The following is a 22,354-nucleotide window of genomic DNA, read 5'->3' as shown; positions in this document are numbered from 1 at the left end:
AAAAAAAAAAAAAAAAAAAAAAAAAAATCCAGATTTGTATTTACATTTCACTTAACAGAGACAGGAAACGGGTTCTTCGGATATCTGAGTTTCTGTTCTTATTCTTTTGTTTTCTTTCGAAATTCTTTGAATTGTTTGAGATGGGTATGCAGTGGTTTTGTGGATTGGTTCTTCTGGGCTTGGTGGCGATGAGAAGACTGGCAAGAGTTTGTTTTACTACTTTGTTGAAGCAGAGGGGGATGCAAAGAATAAGCCCCTTACTCTCTGGTTAAATGGAGGTCGGTTTTTCTACTTCTCTGAGTTTGATTTTGTTTTTTTTCATCTTATTAGCAATAAATTTTCATCTCCTGTTACCTTTCTTCTGTAGTACTTAAGCGATTCTTCTTTCCATTATTGAATGTAGGCATTCTTCTTTTGAATTGTTACATTACATCTGTGGTTTTCTCTTTTATTGGTTACTATAATGGGTCTTCTCCTATTCCATCTTGAAGACTGTGTTCCATCTTAAGTTTGCAGGATATATATTTTTGTTTGGAATTATGGGCTTTTGTTTAATTGTCTTTTCTTCTCCCTATTAAAATTACCTTCTTTTTTTTTTAGGTTTCTTGCCAAGAAGCTGTTTTCTGTAGTCCTTCCCCTTCATCTCTTTGCTTTTCCAACTCAATTTAATCATCACAAACCTCCCATTTCCTATTTCCAATTTATCAACAAACTGCACATTTGCACTGGGGTGATTCTGTAATTCTAGTGTTAGGAAGAGTGATTATGTGACTAGAAACTGAAACTGTAGAGGTTAGCATTCAGCTATTTTACAGAAACCACTCTGTTTTGGCCTCTCATTGTTGAAGAAATATAATCATCTCATTTAAATTATCTATTTTATGATTGATATGAATAATTTGCTTTACCTAATCAGCTCATCCCATCCCATGGCGAGGTTTAACATAAAATCAATAATTCTGCTGGGACATTGAAGTCTAAATGAATTTAAAGTTGTACTATCTAGATACCTTCATTTTTTGTTCCATCTCTTAAAAAGAGTTGGATTGTTCTGTACACAAAATCTATTACATGTCCAGCCCAGCTGAAAAGAAGTTAAGCATCGTATCTGTACAATTCACGTGGAACATATATGAAGATCAACTCCATAGATTAGTGTATAAAGTTTTATTTCCTGACTGTTAATAGTAGCTTCTTTCTTTTCAGGCCCTGGATGTTCCTCAATGGGTGGGGGGTGCCTTTACCACGATGGGTCCATTCTTTCCTAGAGGAGATGGTCAGGGCCTTGTGATAAATCCAAAATCATGGAACAAAGGTTCCATTAAATAGACAATCTTATTTCAGTTAAAATATTTCTGATCTCACAATTTCATATCCTGTTTTTGTTAGCTGTTTTCTTTATTCTTTCTTTTCTATCTCTTTGTAGTATCAAATCTCCTCTTTATTGATTCTCCTGCTGGGGTGGGATGGTCTTGCTCAAACACATCATTAGATTATATTACTGGGGATGAAACTAATGGTAAGAAATACAGCTCAAAACTTGTAATTTTGGTCTCTTCTGGTCAATTAATGGTATATTCTGGGTAATAGATCTTGAGAGTGAAGAACATCAGTAATTTATTTGTAACTGATCTATGCAAGGTTTGACACAATTTCAAAATTTTACTTTTGACAGCGAGGGACATGCGCATGTTCCTGATAAAATGGTTTGATAAATATCCGAAGTACGAGTCAAGTGATTTTTTTCTGACTGGAGAAAGCTATGCAGGTCTGAAAAATCATAACCAATCTTCTTTTACTTCTTTCTGGTGGGGTCTTATGTGAAGAAATTGACAACTAGAAAGTATAAATATTTGAATTTTTTTAGATTGTAAACATCAATAAAATTCATGAAGAGATCAATAATATTTTGGATACACTATATCAAGTTCCATCATTTTCTCCTTCTCTCCCAGTAGTATTTTTTCTAGCCTGTGTTGATTTATTTGTTGGGCATTATGTACCACAATTGGCAAATGCTTTACTGGACCATAATATGCACTCAGAAAAATTCAAGTTCAAGATTAAGGGAATAGCTGTAAGATAACTTTTCTTGGACCTTTAAAGATCCTCTTCTGTATTTTATGTTTGAATAATCTTAGTCTGTTTATGGTGTCTTTAGGATTTCTGAATTATATTTGACATTATCTTTGGTTTTCTGAAATAGATTGGGAATCCACTTCTCAGACTTGATGGGATGCCCCATCAGTATACGAGTTCTTTTGGTCACACGGGATGATTTCAGATGAAATTGGCCTCACCATCATGAATGAATGTGATTTTAATGACTATAGCTTCAATGAACCCCATAATGTGACAGCCTCATGCAATGATGCTATTTCCCAAGCAAATAAGGTGGTCGGAGATTATGTAAATAATTATGATGTGATCCTTGATGTCTGTTATCCATCTATTGTGGAGCAGGAGTTGCGACTGCGAAAATTGGTCTCTCTCTCTCTCTCTCTCTCTCTCTCTCGCTCATTCTTTGTGTGTGTGCATTTACCAATTGTACAACTGTACAATTGTTACAATGTAGGCTACTAAGATGAGTCTGGGGGTTGATGTTTGCATAAGCTACGAGAGAAATTTCTATTTTAATCGTCCAGAAGTTCAGAAGGCTCTTCATGCAAACCATACCAAGTTACCATACAATTGGTCAATGTGCAGTGAGTGAGTTTCAGTCCAATTACTCTAGAACTTTTCATTGTTTTCTGATGCCTTCATCCTGGGGTTGAATACATAGATCAACCTTAATATCATCAGTAGATCCCAGATTGAAATAACAACTAAAAGATCCAGGTCTCTAAAGTGTCTATAGGTTCTTACTATTTGTTTTTGTGTCCCCTATCATATTTATTAAGAAAATTAACATTCTGTCAGTAACCCAGGGGCATCTAAACTCTACGTTATCAAAACCAGTGGAATAATTTCTTGAGATTTTTTACACTGGTCAAAAGTTTTCTTCGACGAAGAAGAAACAGTCATTGCTCAGCCATAGGAAATCCAAGGCACTCATCTGGTAGTAATGAAAGGTTTAGTGGTAGACAATGCACACATTGAATCAAAGTTGGGAATCCAAGAAGCCTACTGGTTTCAGATCCGAGATCCCTCAGCTAAAACATCTACTTAACTAATGGAAACTAGATGACACTAATTACCCTATCTTTTGCTGTAGTGAGAAAATATGTGATGAACAGAACTGGAGTGTAACATTCAGTGGGTCTGGACTCTGGAGGAATTGATCATCCAGTAAAGTTGATCTTTACTTTAACCACTTTAATCCATGTGCAAAGCATTGGGTGGTAAGCCATTTGTGGGCATGTTATGTGCTGCTTTTCATTGGCATCCTTACATCTTCATAACTCCCTTCCTACTTCTTCCTCTTATTTGCTTATTTGACCAAATGAGCTTTGGCTGGTTATACGTACATCCAGTTTATTCTTTCTCCAATTGTTTCTTGCCACCTAGGAGAATTGTTTTCTTTTTGATAATTTTAGTGTTTCATGATTAAACCTTCCTCACATCGACCAAAAAACAGCATGTTTTATGTTGAGTTCCATTTGATCCTACCATGTCAGAAAAAGCAAAGTCCGGCCATCTTTGACAGAGGACTTAAGTCTAAAAGTTTTCCTAGTTAAAGGGATACTGGTAATTAATGAAAAATGTGATTTAAATCCTGCAATGTTAGGATCCTTCAAGAGTAGAATTTTTCTTACTGAATTAACTTATTTTAGTTTTGTTCTGTTTGCACAGTTTTCTGAATTACACTTTAACTGATGGCAACATTAACATGCTTCCCTTGCTGAAGAAGATTATCCAAAATCATATACCTGTCTGGGTTTTCAGGTGAGTCATTCTGAAACTCATGCAAGAAATAACAGAAAGAGATGTTATTATCTTCACTATTTGTCTAGCACTAAGACTACTATGATTCATGTATTTCAGTGGGGACCAGGATTCTGTTGTACCACCGTTGGGCTCAAGGACACTCGTAAAAGAACTCGCTCATGGTCTGAACTTCAAGGTCACAATTCCATATGGAGCTTGGTTTCACAAAGAACAGGTACTTAGCACGCTTGTAGCTCATGATATGTTCTTTCTTTTGGGGCTTATTCATTTATTAGTGTATTGGCTTGGCTTTAGTTTTATAAAGGTCTCTGTACCCTCACAACAGATCTTTAAGTACATTTATTTATTTATTCTTTTTCCTGGATAGATTGGAGGCTGGGCTACTGAGTGTGGAAAGTTATTGACTTTTGCCACAGTTAGAGGAGCTGCTCATATGGTCCCCTATGCACAACCTGGAAGAGCTTTGCATTTGTTTGATTCAGTTGTGCATGGAAGGAGATTACCAAATACAGCTAAGCTTTTCCATCTCTGATTGAAAAGCTTGGACCTATACCTGTGAATACTGTGGTTGGGTTAAATTGTTTATCAATTTTTCCCCCCCTCTGTCGGGGAAAGGAGTAGTGAGGGAAGGGATGAAATATAGTTGAGTAGTTCAGTTGTGAGGTTGGATAGAATCAGGGCAGGATCTTAAATGTTTTTTATTTTATTTTATTTTATTTTATTTTTTTGGGGGGGGGAGTGGTTGGGGTGGGGTCGGGGAGGGAAACAGTTCCTCTACCCCTATGCCCATAGGTACAACATTTGTCAATAGATGTAACCATTTCTTCTGTATGATCGTTATTATTACATTTTCATCTTTTTTCTGATATTCTCCCAAGGAAATTCTGATTGGGTCCCAAACTTGATTATCCATTGCGGTTCATGCACTCTTGCGATAGGAATCCATTTTTCTTTGAAGTTCTTGGGCTTTTGGTGCTTTGGTGGGTCATCCGAGAATGCCTTTCGATTGATTTCTATTTATTTTAGTATTTTAGTTTTAGTTGATCCCGGCTCGGTGAGTCCTTTCTTCCGTGATGAACTGTCGGCACCAGTCCTACATTTTGTCTCTATGGACCGAAGAGAAAAGGGGGGGGGGTGTCGTCCCAACTCATGGAACCACGGCCAAGGGGTGTGTGTCCTCCCACTGAATTCTAGACGTGCCATGGCAGTAACTGCTTAAACAAACAGTCCTTAACCAACTAGCCTTTCACCACAAGGGAAGATAATGCGGTTATTTAGAATCATTGGATGGAAAGGTTCTTATCTGAATTATCCACACAACAAATTTCGAAGCCTAATTTAATCAAATATCCTTTTGTATATTAGTATGCATTTATAAGGATGTCCATGTCTTACCCAACAAAATTTTCAAACTTTGTTTTGTCATGTAACAAAATTCTAATAAGACTAAAACTTGATAGACAAATAGAGTAAGGATTTACTTGTCCACAAAATTTAAACCGTCTACAAAATTTAAACCCCGTCCAATCTATCGTGTGAAAGATGTTGGCATTTAAAGGAGACATGTAAAAAAGATTCTTACCATGAACATGTAGGAACCAGGACCCAAAAACAGCCAAAAAGGTTCACTTGTCATCTTCATTTTTTTTTTTTTCAATAGCTAAAATAAAGCAACTATATTTATCATTGAAAATTTAAAATTTAAAATTTTAGCCTTTATTGACTACTTCATCATTTTTGCCCGAAACACAAAGTACCCATCATCCATTGAGAATTTTTATTATAAGAACTTGACATCAAAGGTTATTATCTTTAAATGTTTGAATAAAGGGACCTCTTCTTTAGTAAGTAATTAGATGTCAATAAATCTATAGCAGAATATAAAGATAATCTTCCTAGGGAGTGGTATTATTATCATTATTATTATTTTTGAATAATTTATACTAATAAAAAAATTCACCTTAAAACATTAAAAAAAAATTCATAATTTATCATATCTAAGGTAAACAAAATTTACAACTAAATATAGAAGATTTAAACAATATAATCTGATTTTTTTTATTCTGTGACAAATTAGAATTTTTTTGGGGAGGGGGGAGAACCATTAAAGTCAATCTTTAACTCTTAAGCCATGTCATTTCTAAAAGGTTTAACCAATAGAATCTAATTATTTTTTTCTTATATTATGCTATGACAAATTAGAATTTTTTTTTAGGGGGGAGGAGGGGGATGTGGTAGAACCATTAGAATTAATTTTAACTCTTAAGTCATGTCATTTTTCTATTATTTGAAAAAAATATTATGTAAGATAGATAGTTTTGGTCTTCTTGAGCAGAACGTTCAATATGCTCACATTTTTTTTTAATCGAAAAGAAAGTAAATTACTATATATGTTCAGATATTAATATCTCAACATACTTAACCAAGTGGCAAAATAGAACTTTGAAAAATTCACAGTTGATGCATGCTAAATTGCATATACATAGATACTTTAGAAATATGTAAAAATTTGAATATGAAATTTAACATGTGACCAATTGGAATCATCCTTAATATGTAAGTTGATAGAATTAACACATCACAAATTTTTTCAACTTTTTTTTATTAGGGAAAGGTTCTCTGAACTTGGACGTTTCTAGGCCTTTCATTTAAAAATTATTGATTTATTTTTATTTTTTAAATAAATAAAAGATTCCATCAAATAAGAAAGTGCACATGGGAATCTGTGCGCTGGAATGTGCCTGTAGGCATTGAAAACTTTGTAACGTGAGACTCATTCCAAATGGTCGGTAAACTGTTAAGAGGACAAATGTCTGTTCATCTTTTCCTAATTTATATTACCTTTATATTAATTAATCACTAATGATACTTAAAATAAATTAAAGACAAGCCTAAGCTAGTGATGTACCATCAATATTTAGTTAATGATTTAGTGCCCCAACAACTTTCACACAAGCCGTGCACAATACTCTATTCCTGGACCAACACATTGGGTCCCATAGAGGTTTTAAAAGCAATCGATTTGGATGGTGTTGATGAATTCAAACTACATAATCAAACTTATGTGATGATTTTTAGCTGAGAGATCTTTGTCTTGAGAAATGATCGACAAGCATTGTTTCATCTACCAGAAAAAAAAAAAAAAAAAAAAAAACAAAAAGGATCGTTTCTTCCAGATGTGTCAAAAGCTGGATTGCACCATTAGGCCCGATTAGAACTGATTGGTTTAAGTTGAAATCAACTATGCCCCATAATCCATTTTTAGTTTGAGCAACTTGTTTATAGTTTGTTTTTAGCTCAGTTAACCGAATATAAAAATGTTGCCTAACTTATAAAATCAAAAATAATTAAACTGTTTTTGATAATCAAGAGAAGAAAAAAAAAAATACAAAAATTGTAAATCCATTTTTAGTTTGAGCAACTTTTTTATACTTTGTTTTTAGCTCAGTTAACTGAATATAAAAATGTCTATGCTTGACCTATAAAACCCAGAATAATTAAATTGTTTTTGATAGCCAAGAGAAAAAAAGAAAAAAATATATAAAAATTGTATTAATTTCTTGGTTTAAGAAATTCTCATTATACATTTGTATTTGACATGCCTGAATCAAGGGAGTACATATATTTTTTTTTAATTTCAAAATTCACTTTAGAAATGATGAAGTTTTCTTTTACTATCCCAACTAAATAATCTTGTAAAAATACAAGAAAACATAAGAAAATATAATTTTTTTTCTTTTAATTTTTTATGAAATCCAATATATATATTTTTTTCTTATCATTTTATTTTTATTCTTTTTTTTTTCTTTCCTTCTCTTTTGAAGATTTTTTTTCTTTCCATTTCTTTTCTTCTTTTTTTTCTCGACTACCCAACACCACTAAGGCATTTTTTTTAAGGCCCAACCAGATCTGATCATGATCAGGATGATAATTTTTTTTTCCTTTTGTTTTCTTCTCCTGACTACCAAACACAGGGCTAGTCCTTCTGGGCCAGATCTAAAATATACTAAAGAAAGCAATTTATTGTTTCATTTCGAATGTCAAATCTATGGGTACGGACTAGGGGGGCATGAAGATGAAGCCCATTAGCCCATCTACCCTGTCCACCACCCCTTGCCTGCCTCTGTTATTCTCTGTGACTGCTCAGCTGAAGCAAAACTGTCAAAGACTGATCTTGGCGGTGCCAAAGCCATCGAAAGCTGTAAATCTGTAGATTGTCTTTAATCGTTTCTTCTAGATTTCGATCCTAGTTTCTTCAAATCTGTTGACTCCTTCTTCTGATTGGATTTCTGATTATCTTGAGCTAAGTTCAGCTTGTACTTGGAATCGGTTCCTTGAGGCGGTTCGGCAGTCTCTGTACAAGTATTTCCTATGAAATTTGTTTTTCCTTCTGAGGATTCGTTCTCCATAGAATCTTGAGCTGTAATATGATATGGGTTTATAATCCTCCTCGAGTTTATTTGGTTCTCAGTATGGATCGGCTCGCATTGTTCAGGTTCCAACTGAGTTGTTTAATGTAATGCTTAGGTTTTCTTGGATTAAGAGGAACATGGATTCTGGGGGATTCTCATCAATCAAGAATAAAATTCGTATACAATGAAGATTGATGTTGTTTTTTCGGGCAATGATGATTGAGATGGTGAAAAGTTTTAGTCGGAGTACCTCCGGTCACTTCAGCCGGAGGAGCGTGAGCTTTGGCAGTCCAAGAATCATGAGCAGAAAGAGCTGGCCAGCGCCATCGTTCCATGTATTTGTCTTGATCATCTTTTCGTTGTTCTTTATAATAGTAATGGGTTGTGGGTATCATTACGTGTTTCCCAGTATCAGGAAGGCCATTCACGGGCCTGAACGTGGGGTTGGTGTTTCCAATTTCGAATCCACTAATTCAACGGGTACCTGTGATTATTTCGATGGCAAATGGGTACAAGATTACAGCTATCCTCTGTACAATAGCTCGGAATGTCCTTTCGCAGAACGAGGATTCAACTGCTTGGCTAATGGGCGCAAAGATAGAGATTATCTTCAGTGGAGGTGGAAGCCCAAGAATTGCGTTATCCCAAGGTTTGATGTGCACAAAATGTTAGAAATGCTTCGCGGCAAACGTGTTGTCTTTGTTGGTGATTCAATGAGTAGAACACAGTGGGAGTCTCTGATATGCTTGCTGATGACTGGGGTGAATGATAAGAAGAGTGTTTATGAAATCAATGGGAGCAAGATCACCAAGCAGATTAGGTTTCTTGGTGTACGTTTCAGTTCGTTCAACTTCACAATCGAGTTCTTTCGCTCAGTTTTCCTGGTTCAGCGAGGCTGGGTACCCAAATATGGGCCAAAGAGGGTTAGGTCGACCCTCAAGCTGGACAAGTTGGATGATATTAATAAGGAGTGGATTAATTCAGATGTTCTTATTTTCAATACAGGGCAATGGTGGAACCATGGAAAGCTTTTCGACACGTAAGTTTTAATTAGGTTATTGTTAATTTTATTTGTGGATCAATGCAAATTCAAAATTTTCTGAATTATTTTGTCTTAACATTCATGAGTGAGTGATAAGAAATGTACTAGAAAAAAAAAATGTATTGTTAATTTTGATTTGATGAGTTGTGGAAAAGTACAATGACTATGCAATCTAGTTCCCTTATGTTCTTCTCACAGAGATTTAATTTTACATTATGACGATTTTATGTTTTCCATTTTCATACTACTTTTGGAAAATAATTTGATATATTAAAAAAAAAAAATTCAGAAGCAAATTTTGATGGAATCCTAGGTGAAAATGTCATCCTGTTTTCTGCTTCTGTCAAAGTTCAGCCTTAGACAACTTCCAGAAGTGATATCTAGGAAGACAAAGATTTAGAAGGTTATCTCGCCCAAAACCAACCCGCCGCCCCCCACCCCACCACACCCCCCACCCCCTCACAAAAAATAATAATAATAATAATAATAATAATAATAAATAAATAAATAAATCTTGAAGGCTGAGTAAGATTCCTTCTATTCCCCAGGGCAGTCTGTTAATTTATTATGAGAAAATAATGAATAAATAAATGGTCATATGTGGACTAGGTTTAACTTTTATGTTAAATTTTAGTGTTTAAATTTATCACCGAAGTTGAGAGTAAATCTGTTTAAAAGTGTGATCAAAGGGGTTGGAGAGGCAGAGCAAGTGGTGAGGCAGGGGGCTTGGAAGCTTGGCTGGGCCGTAGGACAGATTCCTTTTAATTGCTTGGGCATTCCCTAACTGGGGCAAGACCAAGATCCACTTTATTTTGGAATCATATCTTGGAGAAGATGGAGAAAATATTGCCAGGCTAGAAGAGAAGGTTCTCACTATTCTTATTAGGAGTGCTTCGTGAAGTACCCTGTTTATATGATGTCTTTATTTATGGAACCTATATCAGTTTCCAAGCAAATGGAGAAGTTGATGAGAGACTTTTTGTGGGAAGGGGTAAATGCTAAAGAGAAAAATAAGTGTCGACAGATCCAAAAAGCTCAGGGTGTGGGTTTTAAGTCCATGCCAACAATGAAATGGGCTTTACTTGGATTATAACTTTGTATGTTTGTTGTAAGACTACATCTCCTTGGAGGGAAGTTTTTTGCTGCCATGTTTTTGGAACATGATGGATAAAATTTGAGGTAGTAGGGGGTCTTCATGGTTATGGTGTGTGGAAGAATATAATGAAGATTGATAATTTCTTGGTAAGTAAAATTCGACATAAAGTGGCGAAGGGGTTATGTTAGGTTTTGGGAAGATAGACGTTAGAAAAGGGGGAGGGGGTGTTAAAGGATTATTGTCCAAATGAAGTCTGTTGCAGAACCCCTGGCTCTTTGCTTGTAGTAATAAATTTTTTACCTTTCCTCTCTCAAAAAAAGTTGACTTGAGAGGATGAGGATTGCAGAAATTTGGAAGGTGGTGTGGGAGTTCAGTTTCCACTCAGTATGAGATTTTTTAGCTACAAGAAATTTCTTATGCGGGTTATTCAAGCACCTATTAGAGTTTCTACTTTTGAATGGGTAGTGGCTTTAGAGTCTAGACAAAGCTCTTACCTCCAATAACCCACAGTCAATGAGTTGGTTTTTTGGCTACCAGATCCCTGCTGTGTTGTAAGGAGGACTCTGCCTCAAATATTTTCCTAAATTGTATCATCGCTGAAATGGTGTCTGAATATTACTTGGGTATGTTGGGAGTTTGGTAGACTTGGCCTAGGGATGTGAAAAATATATTTATTCACTGGCCAACATGGTTCAAGGTCTCGCTGAGATTTCAGTAATTTTGGTATTTTTGTTTTGACCAAAATGAAATGTCATACAAATTACTAAATGTGCATCATCTAGGTCGATATTTCGACATCTCAGTGATATTTTGGTCAGTTTTGGCGAAATAATACCAACCACCCTTCAAAAACACATGTGACTCGCGGGATGGGGTTGAAATTTCAACGTCATCTCTCTGGTCTTGCCTGGTTTCGCCTCTTTTTCCCTGTAGAAGCTGAAAAGTGTCTCCAAGACTTGGTTTTTGCCACATCTTCACCTCAAGAACAGTGATGGACATTATTTACTTGTTTTACTACCTCTAAGACACATCACATGATCAGGGGAGAAGATCTCTCTCCAACCGATCCTCGCTATATTTTAGGATGATTACAATGCATATGAGGAGAGGTTCATCTATAGAAGGTAACTAACTAACTATAGCTGGCATTGAGTCACAATGCTTATCACAATTCAAATTACAAATACTCCTTTTAACTGTGGGCATCTTCAAAATATACTTGCCATGTTAGTCTTTGATTGATCAGGATAAATCTTCTCCTTTGATTGTGTGAGGTGTCTTCAAGTTATCAAGGTAAACTTGCCATGCTGGGCTTTGATTGATTGGAAGAAATCTTCTCCTTGATTGTGTGAGGTGTCTTCAAGATAATTCCTTGTTGGTCTTTGTTTGATTGGGAGAAATCCTCTCCTTTGATAGTGTGAGGTGTCCTCAAGATAAACTTGCCATGCTGGGCTTTGATTGATTGGGAGAAATCTTCTCTTTTTTTGATTGGGTGAGGTGTTTCAGTTCAAAATATGGCTATTTGACCACCGAAACAAGCAATCGCAACATTAAAAAAATTAAAAAATAATAAATAAATAAATAAATAAAATAAAATAAAATCATCTCGCCGAGATTTCAGTATTTCGGTGGTTTTGAAACCACCGAAACACTGAAACGAAACAAGATTTTGAACCTTGCTAGCCAAGAAGTCCTGGAAAAAGGTGTCTTTTTTGTGGAACTTTCCTTATTTTATGGGGGATATGGAAGGAAAGAAATAGAGGATTTTGAAGACTAGTTAAGATCTGTTCACAGAAATTTATAATGTTGGCTTTTTCCTTTTTGATTGGGCTGGCATCTTCACAGTTTAAAGGGATTTCAATAGAATTTTTTTCTTTCCATTGGTTTTATTTTCTTGAGGATGACTTTGTGAGTTTGTTTACATTTTCCTTCGGAGAGCTTTTCATAGGAATGATATATATGGCAGATTCATATTTCCTGTATTTTGCTCCTAACTTCATCAATTCATTTATATATGGCCCCAGCTTGTGCTTGTTAGATAGGTAATTGAGTAACCTTTCAATTGATACAAGGAGCAAATTTCTTGAAGCTGCAATTGGGCAATGGACTTGAAGGTTGGACTGATTGGATGATAGATTCACAAACACATCTATTGAAAGAATTTGACCTAGGATTCCCACCAGCACCCAAGCAAGCACAAACAAGAAAACCAAATATCTCATCAAACCTGACCAACTTTCCTTAACATACACAGGGAACCTCAGAAAACATTAGACTAGCCTAGAGAAAGAACATGCAAATGATAAGAGTAAGAAATCAAAACTAGGAGCTTAAGCCAAGCTGTCCTAATTGATGATACTTCTTGCTCTTACCCCACTCAATAGGGATCAAATAATTCCTTTTTCTTCTTCTTCTTCTTCTTACTTTTTTTTTTTGGTGGATCCATATAGCCGACCCCATTAAGTTGGGACAAGGCTGAGTTTGTTATTGTTGTTGAAGGAAAAAGATATGTGAACATCTGGTGGCACCTCACTTTTTTTTTTTGCTAACAACGGTTATCCATGCATTCGGCTTGACTAATCCCCCGGGCCCATACTGACCCCACAACCGCATGGACCGGGTCATACCGGAGTTGAATGAGCACCTCACTTCCTTATTTTAGCATTTTGGGAGAAATTATTCATATTTCTTGCCACGTGGGAAGAATAATTCCAACTTTTACCCTGTCTCCATAGTTTTTTGAGTGACCTTGTCCATTAACAGTTCTTCAATAGTGTTTCCCAGAAGGCAATAGTTAGCCATTTCAGGTTTTCCTAATTAACCATCATTAGGACATGATGATTTTGAGCATGACTTTCTGCTTGGAGTGGATTTTTATCACGTCGACAGCAATATGTGACGAAAATACTTATCTCACTATAATCATATGACTAAGAAAATGATCTTAGTTCTTGTCAATAAGCTTAAAGAGCTTAAAGGTGTGATCAGAGACTGGGCGAGGTCTGCTTTTCCTCATCTGGATAGGGTGCTGGAAGAGGCATAGATTGGTCTAGCGCAGATTCAGGAGCAGATTGATACAGATGGTATGGATGATCAGCTGTACGCCTTAGAGGCCGAGGCTAAGACTACCCTGTTTAAGGTCATGGAAAATCATGAAAAAATGTGGGCTGAAAAAGCAAGAATTAGATGGCTGAAATTTGGTGACAGAAACTCCAAATTCTTCCACCTTTGTACCAAAATGAGGAGGAATAAGAACACGATCAGATCTCTTAAGAAGCAGGATGGCTCCACGGTTGACGATCCCATCCAAATAGGGAACTGCATAGTTGACTTCTATTGAGAATTTTCACAAAGCTACCCCGACTATACAACATGAGGAATTACTGGACAATATTCCCTTGATCCTGAACCAAGCTGATTGCTACCACATGGATGCCCTTCCTGGCGATGCTAAGATTAAAAGGGCTGTGTGGGAGCTTGATCCGGACAGCTCACCAAGTCCTGACGGCTTCCCTGGGGCTTTCTTCAAAAGATGTTGGCACATTGTGGAAAAAGAAGTGAGCAACGCAGTCAGATATTTTTTTAGCTCAAGCTACATGCCGCAGGGTGTGTACAACAATTTCCTTGTGCTGATCCCAAAGGTAGATGGGGCAGATAACCTGGGTAACTTCCACCCCCTATGCATGGGAAACTTCTTCTGCAAAATTATTTCAAAGGTGATGGCATTGAGGTTGGAGCTACTTCTTCCCAGATTAATATTTGATGAGCAAGGCACTTTCCAAAAAGGAAAGCTTATCCATGACAATATTAGTGTCGCTTCAGAGCTTACGAACTTGATGTTCTCGTCCACCAGAGGAGGGGGTATCGGCATAAAAATCGACATCAGAAAAGCCTATGACACAATTGCCTGGAAGTTTATTTTTCAGGTCATGCATAGATTCGGTTTTTCTGAGAGATGGATCGGATGGCTCAACCAAATTCTGATATCTGCTAAGATATCAATTCTAGTTAATGGAGGACCACAGGGGTTTTTTAATGTGGAACGAGGCCCGAGACAAGGTGATCCAATATCGCCGATGCTGTTTATAATTGCAGAAGTTCTATCTCGGGGGTTGAAGGGGCTAATCCAGTTGAACCAAATAAAGACAATCCAGGGCCCAAGAGGCGTTGAAACCCCAGGGCACATCTTGTTTGCGGATAACATCTTTATATTCACCAATGCTTCCCAGAGGTATGTCAATAATCTAAAAAAATTTCTGACAATATCAAGAATTTTCAAGTCAATGCATCAATCTTGACAAAAGCAAGCTTTTCCTCGGCAAGATTGCTTCAGCAAGGAAGCAGAGTATCTGTAATATTTTGGGAATTCGGAGTTGTAGCTTCCCTACAAAATATTTAGGGGTTGAAATCTTTAAGGGTCGATTAAAAAAGAATGCTCTCATGCCTGTGATGGACAAAGTGAAGAAGCGCCTTGCATGGTGGAAGGGTTAGCTTCTTTCAATGGCAGGAAGAACAGAGCTAGTTAGATCTGTGATCTCTAGCATCCCCACTCACAATTTTGCGGTATACTGGTGGCCCTCATCTCTTCTAGCTACTATGGAGAGATGGATGCGAAACTTTATATGAATAGGGGAGGTGGACAATACGAGAGCAATTACAGTGAAATGGAATACTCTGTGCAAGCCCAAAGAAGAAGGGGGCCTAGGGATCAGGAAACTAAGAGACTCGAACAAAGCTATGTTGTGTAAAATGGTTTGGAGAATAAAACATGGGAAATCGAATGCTAGTTCTTTCCTTCGTGCTAGATTTATTAAGAAGGATGGTAAATTTTCCAAAGGAAGCAGGCCTTCATCAATTGCCTTGGGGATTCGGAAGTCTTGGGATTTTGTGTTAGAGAATGAGAGGTGGGTCATTGGCAATGGCAATTTGACAAACTTCTGGAAGGATAAATGGTGGGGACCTAAATCTCTGATGGGGGAGATCTAGACTATGGACCTTTCCCCCCTAACACTAATGCCAAAGTGTGTGAGTTTATCCAGGATGGTCAATGGAACTTCCCTATGGTGCAGTCTGACCTTCTAAATAGTATTTTTAAATCTATCAAGGAGATAGCTCTTTGCCATGCTCAGATGGAGGACTTTTGCGCCTGGAATCTATCTCCTTTGGGGAATTTTTCCACGGCTTCTGCATGGGATGAAATTAGAGAAAAATCCCCAAAAGTTCCTTGGTTCTCTTTGATTTGGAGGAAAGGACTTCCCCGAAGGTACTCTACTCTAGGATGGCGGCTTGCTCACAGGAAACTCCCAACGGACGAGCTAATCAAAGGTAAAGGCATTATGATGGCATCGAGATGCTTCCTCTGCAACCAAGATGAAGTCGGCATTGACCATGTTTTTATTCGCTGTCCCTACTCAACTTGCATATGGGAAAGGTTCTGTGCTTGTTTTGGGATTTCATGGCCGATGCATCAGTCTATAGAAGGTTTGATAAAATGGTGGAAGGCCAAGGCAAGAATCTTAAACTTAAAAAACCCATGGCTAATGAGCTTCTCAATCATTGCAGCTAATATTTGGTGGGAGAGAGAAAATGATGCAATGGACAGGCATAAATTTAGATTCTACTACGGTGTTTCTTGCTTTCTCTGCTGATGGCCATGCCAAAGGTGGAGATTGCAAGTTTCTCTAGCGGTCTCGGCTGTGTTTCCATTTTTCTTTTGCTGTTGATGTATTTTCCCCTTTTATTTTAATAAAAGCATCTTTTAGCAAAAAAAAAAAAGAAAATGATCTAATGGTTGCTCTGTGCGATAGGTGATTATTTGCATTTAACAACTTCTTGTGGTATTGCTTGTTCTTTCATTGAAGATGGATCTGATAGAAAACAATGGTTTGTTTCTGTTAATTGAAGATTTTGATAAAAGAGATGATGCAGCAGCATCTATGGTCGCAGTTCATAATGATGCTGGGTAGAGGGTTAGTCCTTCTGTGGGAATGTTTTTGGGAGCCTTATGGTTAGTGGATCACATGTGTGGGCCTTCTTGTATTAGTTTTTGTTTATTTATTATTTTAAGAAATCCTGGGAATTGGAGGATTTAAAGGCTTGTTGGTTTAGGCATTCAGTTTCTAGTTAGTCATAATAGTAATTTGGTTTGAGTTTGAATCAAAGTGGGACCTAGTTTCTGCTTTAAATTTAATCAGTTCAGGAGTTTATTAGTTGGAATGTGTTAGGTATAGGACTTTGATTTAGATCAGAATTGAGCCAAATATTTTAGGCCATAGGTTTCATATAGCCTTGTGACAGGATTTTCCTTTTCTTTGAAATTTGAATCTTATGAAACTTTGGTTTTATGGTGTTAGAGGATTGTTCTCCTGCCAGAGTTTTATGGTCAAGCTAAATTTTCTTCTTCTCTCATCTAGTCAAGATTATCCTCCCTAGTCCTTCTGCTGTTCATTCTGCACTCATCCAATCAATCAGGTCTTGTTTATTTTTATTCGATATTCAAGTTCCACATATATTCTTTTGATTGGCTGCAGATTTCAGCATCTTTGTCATAATAATTAGATAGCTTGTGATCAAGAAATAAATTTCCAAGTTGGATTAGGATTTACAGGCTTGTTTGGTTCAAGATTTTAATTACTCATTCAGTCCTAATTGTAATTGTGTCGAGTCAAAGTAGGACTTAATTTATGCTTGGGATATTTATTAGGTGGAATCATGTTAGGTTTGCAACTTTGCTGTAGATTAGAATTAAGCCAAAGAGTTTTGGGCCATATGCCATGTATAGCCTTCTCATAGATTTACCCCCTTTAATTGTTTGGAATATCAGTTTTAGAGAATTGTCCTTCTTCCATGGTTTGATGGTCAAACCTAATTTTCTCTTCGGTCATCTAGTCAAGATTCATCTTCTAGTTCTGCTACACCCCACACTCTACTCAACCGATCTAATCCATCAGGTCATATTTTTCAATTTTCAAGTTTTGCATATTTTTGCGAACGATTGCAGATTTTAGTATTTATGTCATAATAAAGTAGAATAATAGATAGTTTATGATTTCTGTACTTTATCTGTTAATCAACCTTTGCAGTAATTAGTTTCTTTGCTTATCTGCTCTATTTCATATACCAATTCTGAAAGTTGCGTTCCTTCCTTTGCCTTTTCTTTCAATTTCCAAATATGAAACGCAATAAGAAGTTCGGTAAAACAATGACCAATAAAAAAAAAAAAGAAGGAAAGGTGGTACTTATATCTTGGTCAACATACAATTGCACCATGGAAACAAAAGATGGGAATAGCTTCAGGTAACAATAAAAATGATTTTAAATAAAGTAGAATGGAAACTGACCCCATTTAGTTGGGATGAGGCTTTGGCTGAAGAATTAACTTGAATATTATTGACTCGGATAGTGCTGACATGAGAGCTGGCTATAAAATTTGATTTCACCATGGTTTTGGACACCTTACACTATCAATGGAAAAAAAAAGTGAAGGGCGTTAAGAAACTGGAAAAGTGAGGAAGGACAAAATACGTGTGTAGATGTTATATGAAATGAAAATGATCGGAGAAGCAGAAAAAAAGTTGATGGTGTTAATAAATAGGAAAGAACTGAAGGACGAAATGTGTACAAAGATGTTAAATAAAATGAAGTACCTTCTTTCTGTGTTGCAATTTTCTCTTTTTTTATTAGAGTGTGAAGTATCTTCTTTTTGTATTACATACTCAACTAAGGTGAAAGAAGATTTTGTACTGTTGGTCCCAGCCCAGGTGAAAGACGAAGGTTAATGCATCATGTAGGAAGCTGGCACCATAAAAATACGTATCCAAACCTTTAGCATGGATTCTTAAAATTCATATAATGCATGAAATATACTGCAGAGGTGTCTCCAACTTTTCTGATATTGGGTCCCTATGACACTTGTGTCCATGTTGGACATTGATAAATATGCAAATGTCTTGAATTGGATACTGCAGATCCTCGCAGTCATACCAAAATGTTACACCTTGTTTTGATACAAGGTACATTATGGTATGGTCCAAGTTATCAAAAGCTTTGTAATACTATTATCATGGCTATCTTTCCTGAGATGGGGATGACAAATTTTACATCTATTTCCTTTTCAGTTGATCTCGTATGGTTAACCTTTGATGGAGCTTTCCTTCCTTGTAGCATATAATTGATTTAACATGTGTTTGGAGTTTAACGTACTTGCTTTTAATTATTGTGTCTTGGTGGATTGATTTTATTCATCAATATGTATGTGGTGTAATCCATACCTTTGGTTCTTGAATGGAATTATGTTTTTATTTGGATCCATTTGTAGAAAATGTTCTAAAATGTGTTTCCAGACAGGGGCTGCTATTTCCAGGTTGGTGGATCACTGAAGCTTGGAATGCCAATTACTGCTGCCTTCAGAACTGCGTTACAAACTTGGGCATCATGGGTTGAGACGAGGATCAACACAAATAGAACACGTGTTTTCTTTCGAACATTTGAACCTTCTCATTGGAGGTACTCATTTTACAGTTATAATTCATACTAGATCTCAGTTTTTACTAGTTACTGTAGCCTATGAACTTAAAAAGTGTATAACTTGCCAGCTCATCCTAATACAACTGGAAGTAATGGCAGTGTGGCTATTGGGGTTTGTCCCAGGAAATATTTGTCTGATTTCTGGGAGCTTGCTGGACGAGGGTTCTCTTTCATGAAACTATTTAAAAATGAAAGAAAATTATCATAGAAAACTTGTTCCCTCGAGTTTTCTGGTTGTGGGGAGCTCTAACTTCAACTGGTAGAGAGTTTGTTGGTACCCATAACTATCATTCTGTGGAATGATGAGCCATCAAATCTGTTTTGTTGATTGACTTCTGGAGGTCATACGGATGGATTACGCATTCCATTCAAAAGTGATGTTTTAGCGGTGATGGAGGTATCCCAATACCCAAAATCAAAACAAATGCTTTTGGAGAAAGTTTCTTTGCACCGTAAAGGTCATAAATCCCCCCTGCCAAATTTTAGGAAGTCCATCACTGCCCTTAGAGCCCCATCAAACTGCAATAGAAGACATGGAATCTTTTCACCATGGGTGAAAAACTCGGACCAATGTTTTTTATGTTTCATTTCTTCGTTCTTGGTTTTCATATGTAAGTTTCTCTATTATTCGCCTCGTATTTTAAGTACAGAGGTATTGATATTAACTCGACTTATTATAATAAACTGTGCTGCTTGTTTCTACATCAGTGATCAGGTCCATAGGCATTGTAAAGTTACGCGCCATCCAATGTTGGAAACCAAAAGAAAAGACCAAAACCCTTTTTCACACATTGTATCAGAAGTCGTGAAGAATATGACTGTTCCTGTGACGATTCTGCATGTTACTACCATGGGGGCTTTCCGGAGTGATGCACATGTTGGCCCTTGGAATGATAATCCATCGATTTCTGACTGTAGCCATTGGTGTCTTCCTGGAGTCCCTGATGTGTGGAATGAGATTGTCTTCTCATTTCTGTTTGCTGACATTGTTCTTCCATTACAATGAACCAGAGCATTGTAAGTTTTGCATGTCCTGCATTATTTTTGAATCATATTCACTTTATGCATCTTTTGTATAATTTGAGGGTAATAATTATTTCCTTCTGGTCAAGGAGTACTGGGAATAGTTTCGTCATTTTGGTCCTAGTCGTAGTTTGATTATGTCAGATTGCATGTTCTATATAAGATTTCACTTAAGTGTTTGCTATTGTTTATATTTTATTAATTTCCATATTTATTATCTTTATTCATTTCCTTCTTGCAGCTGAGAGGAGGAACAGTCCTACGAAGACCCCCACTGACAAAGCAAAAGCGGTTTGTAGCTGAAATTCTTTTTCAATTTTTCTTTTCTCGGATACAGGGAGAGGACTCATGTAACAATTCTTTAAGGAACAAAAATCCATTTTCTTGCCATCAGTCTAGATGTGGAAGGTGAAAATTTTGATCATACTTGTCAGAATTGAAAGAAAAGGAACATAGGGGTGCTTGTTTGTGTCCATTGAATGATCGAACAGCATTAATATGTACAGATTTTTGTGATGAAGGTTGGTAACGAAAAGTGATCATTGCTTGTGGGAATGGGTGAGTACCATTTACTTTTAAGTTGTGTGGCTTCACCCTCTCGGTGAGGCCACAAAGTGAAAAATGTTTAATTATTTAGAGATAGAGAGGATTAATTCAAATAAAGAAATTAATTTCATAGGAAAATTTAATTATGAAAGAAAATAAAAAAAAAGACAAAGGGTACTGTACTGATGAGGCCAAATATGTCTTCACCCTCAACACGGCTGAAGCGTGTATACAGACTTGCCACTTTGGTCTCTCCACAAGTTGACTTGCCACCTCGGCCTCTCCACAGGCTGACATGCCACCTCAGCCTCTTTGACCTGCCACCTTAGTCTCTCCACAGGTCGACTTGCCACTTTGGCCTCTATTCAGGCCGGCCTGCCACCTTGGTCTCTCATGTTGATCTGTCGCCTCAGCTCAGCACACATAGGAAAGGTGCCCAGAGGCCTGCGTACGTCCATTCTTACATTTAAGGAATGTGACCACTGATTATAGGGGCAAGACTCAATCCACTCACATCGCCAGAAGTGTCCACCGTTCTCACAGCTTGTGTCTTCAAGGTAAGAGAAGAGTATTCCTAGAACATGCCCTGGATTCCGCAATATTCTCAGAATCATAGAGCCATTCTCCTCAAAGACTCCACACTTAACAGGACTCTCCACAAATGTCTCTCCTTCTTTCTCCATCAGCAACCTATAAATTTCAAGGTAAGCCTCCATCACAGGAGATCCAACATTTTTTCACTAAAAGTTCTCTTAAATAACTGTTGTGGAAAAATCTGACTTAGGCATCGGAAAGTCCCCCGTCGGATTAGCCCGATTATCTCCTCTCTTTTTTTCTATGCAGATCTTTTGGAGCATCAGGAGCTGCAAGGAAGATCAGCTAGTCAATTTTTACCACATCAGGTACGAAAAAAATAGGAAAATTAAGAAAAATGATAATGAATAAGATAAGGTATTTAAATAAACAAGAAGGATGAAGTAGTTCAAGAAAAGATTAGTTACAAAACATAAGTACATATACATATATATATATATATATATATAATAGAAATTCTATTGATGAGAATGTGTGGAACTCATGAACATTGACACAACATTTTTTTTTTTTTTTTTTTTTTGCTAAAAAAAATAGGCCAGACTGCCAAATATTATACTCACATGGAAATTAGTTGATAGGTATGAAATATGGTGGAGAAATACTTTCTCACGTGCAAGTTCCATTTCAGATAGTGTTGGTCACGTGACAAAATGAAGCCCAAGACTAATAAGAGAATGAAAGAAACCAAAGGATGAGTGATAAATTTACTGCTTGGGTATGTTTGAGTTTCATGAGAAAGTGATTAATAAGTTGAGTGTGGGCCGAATTTAAAAGGAAGATTCCCTATGTTTCTTGGGATGTGCAAGTGGTGTCTAAACCAAAGGAAGAAAGACTGAAAGAGGAGGGGTGGTGGGTTTGGGGAAAGAATCAAGGATATGAATTTAGAGTTTACTAGAGTTTGTCTGGATCCGTGGCATCTGGATGTGATTCACATCCACAGATATGGTGATGGTGTTAAATGCAATGTTTGGGTCAGAAGCAAGTTCTGGTTCAGTCCCTTTTCAGTATTAATGGTTCATATGGGATCCATGAGCTACATCCATGACCTAACTATCGCTATTAAAAAATAAAATAAATGAATAAATGAGGACTATATACATATGGTTTTTCCCTGAAATAAATTAATTAATAGAGAATCTTAACATAGGTTGAATGAGCTTTAAGAGAAAAGGTGAAAAATTAACAAATTCAATTTTAAAAGCCACCAACCAGCTCTGAAGGGCC

At 36.7% G+C, this 22,354-nt stretch overlaps 1 protein-coding gene and 1 pseudogene across 1 annotated transcript; both read left to right on the top strand.

The window, feature by feature from the left end:
* Window positions 1-4,567, top strand: part of LOC122091987 — a 4,671-nt pseudogene extending 104 nt beyond the window's left edge.
* A 3,328-nt stretch (window positions 4,568-7,895) lies between these two features.
* Window positions 7,896-20,542, top strand: LOC122088622 (protein trichome berefringence-like 7). Its single transcript, XM_042657937.1, has 4 exons — window positions 7,896-9,339; window positions 18,785-18,943; window positions 19,673-19,981; window positions 20,229-20,542. Exons 1-3 carry the CDS (start codon window positions 8,495-8,497, stop codon window positions 19,968-19,970), a joined length of 1,302 nt encoding a protein of 433 aa, XP_042513871.1. The 5' UTR covers window positions 7,896-8,494; the 3' UTR covers window positions 19,971-19,981; window positions 20,229-20,542.
* The last annotated feature ends 1,812 nt before the right edge of the window (window positions 20,543-22,354 follow it).

The sequence above is a fragment of the Macadamia integrifolia genome, chromosome 2 (genome assembly GCF_013358625.1).
Source record: "Macadamia integrifolia cultivar HAES 741 chromosome 2, SCU_Mint_v3, whole genome shotgun sequence".
Lineage (NCBI taxonomy): Eukaryota > Viridiplantae > Streptophyta > Magnoliopsida > Proteales > Proteaceae > Macadamia > Macadamia integrifolia.
Note: the sequence above shows the minus strand (reverse complement) of the source record. Positions and strands in the feature narration are given on the sequence as shown.

Bases quoted from the DNA above. Each gene is read 5' to 3' on its own strand.
- LOC122088622 (XM_042657937.1), top strand. From the start codon at position 8,495: ATGTTGTTTTTTCGGGCAATGATGATTGAGATGGTGAAAAGTTTTAGT. The intron at 9,340-18,784 runs GTAAGTTTTAAT...GTTTCCAGACAG, and splicing joins CATGGAAAGCTTTTCGACAC to GGGCTGCTATTTCCAGGTTG. The intron at 18,944-19,672 runs GTACTCATTTTA...TTTCTACATCAG, and splicing joins TTTGAACCTTCTCATTGGAG to TGATCAGGTCCATAGGCATT.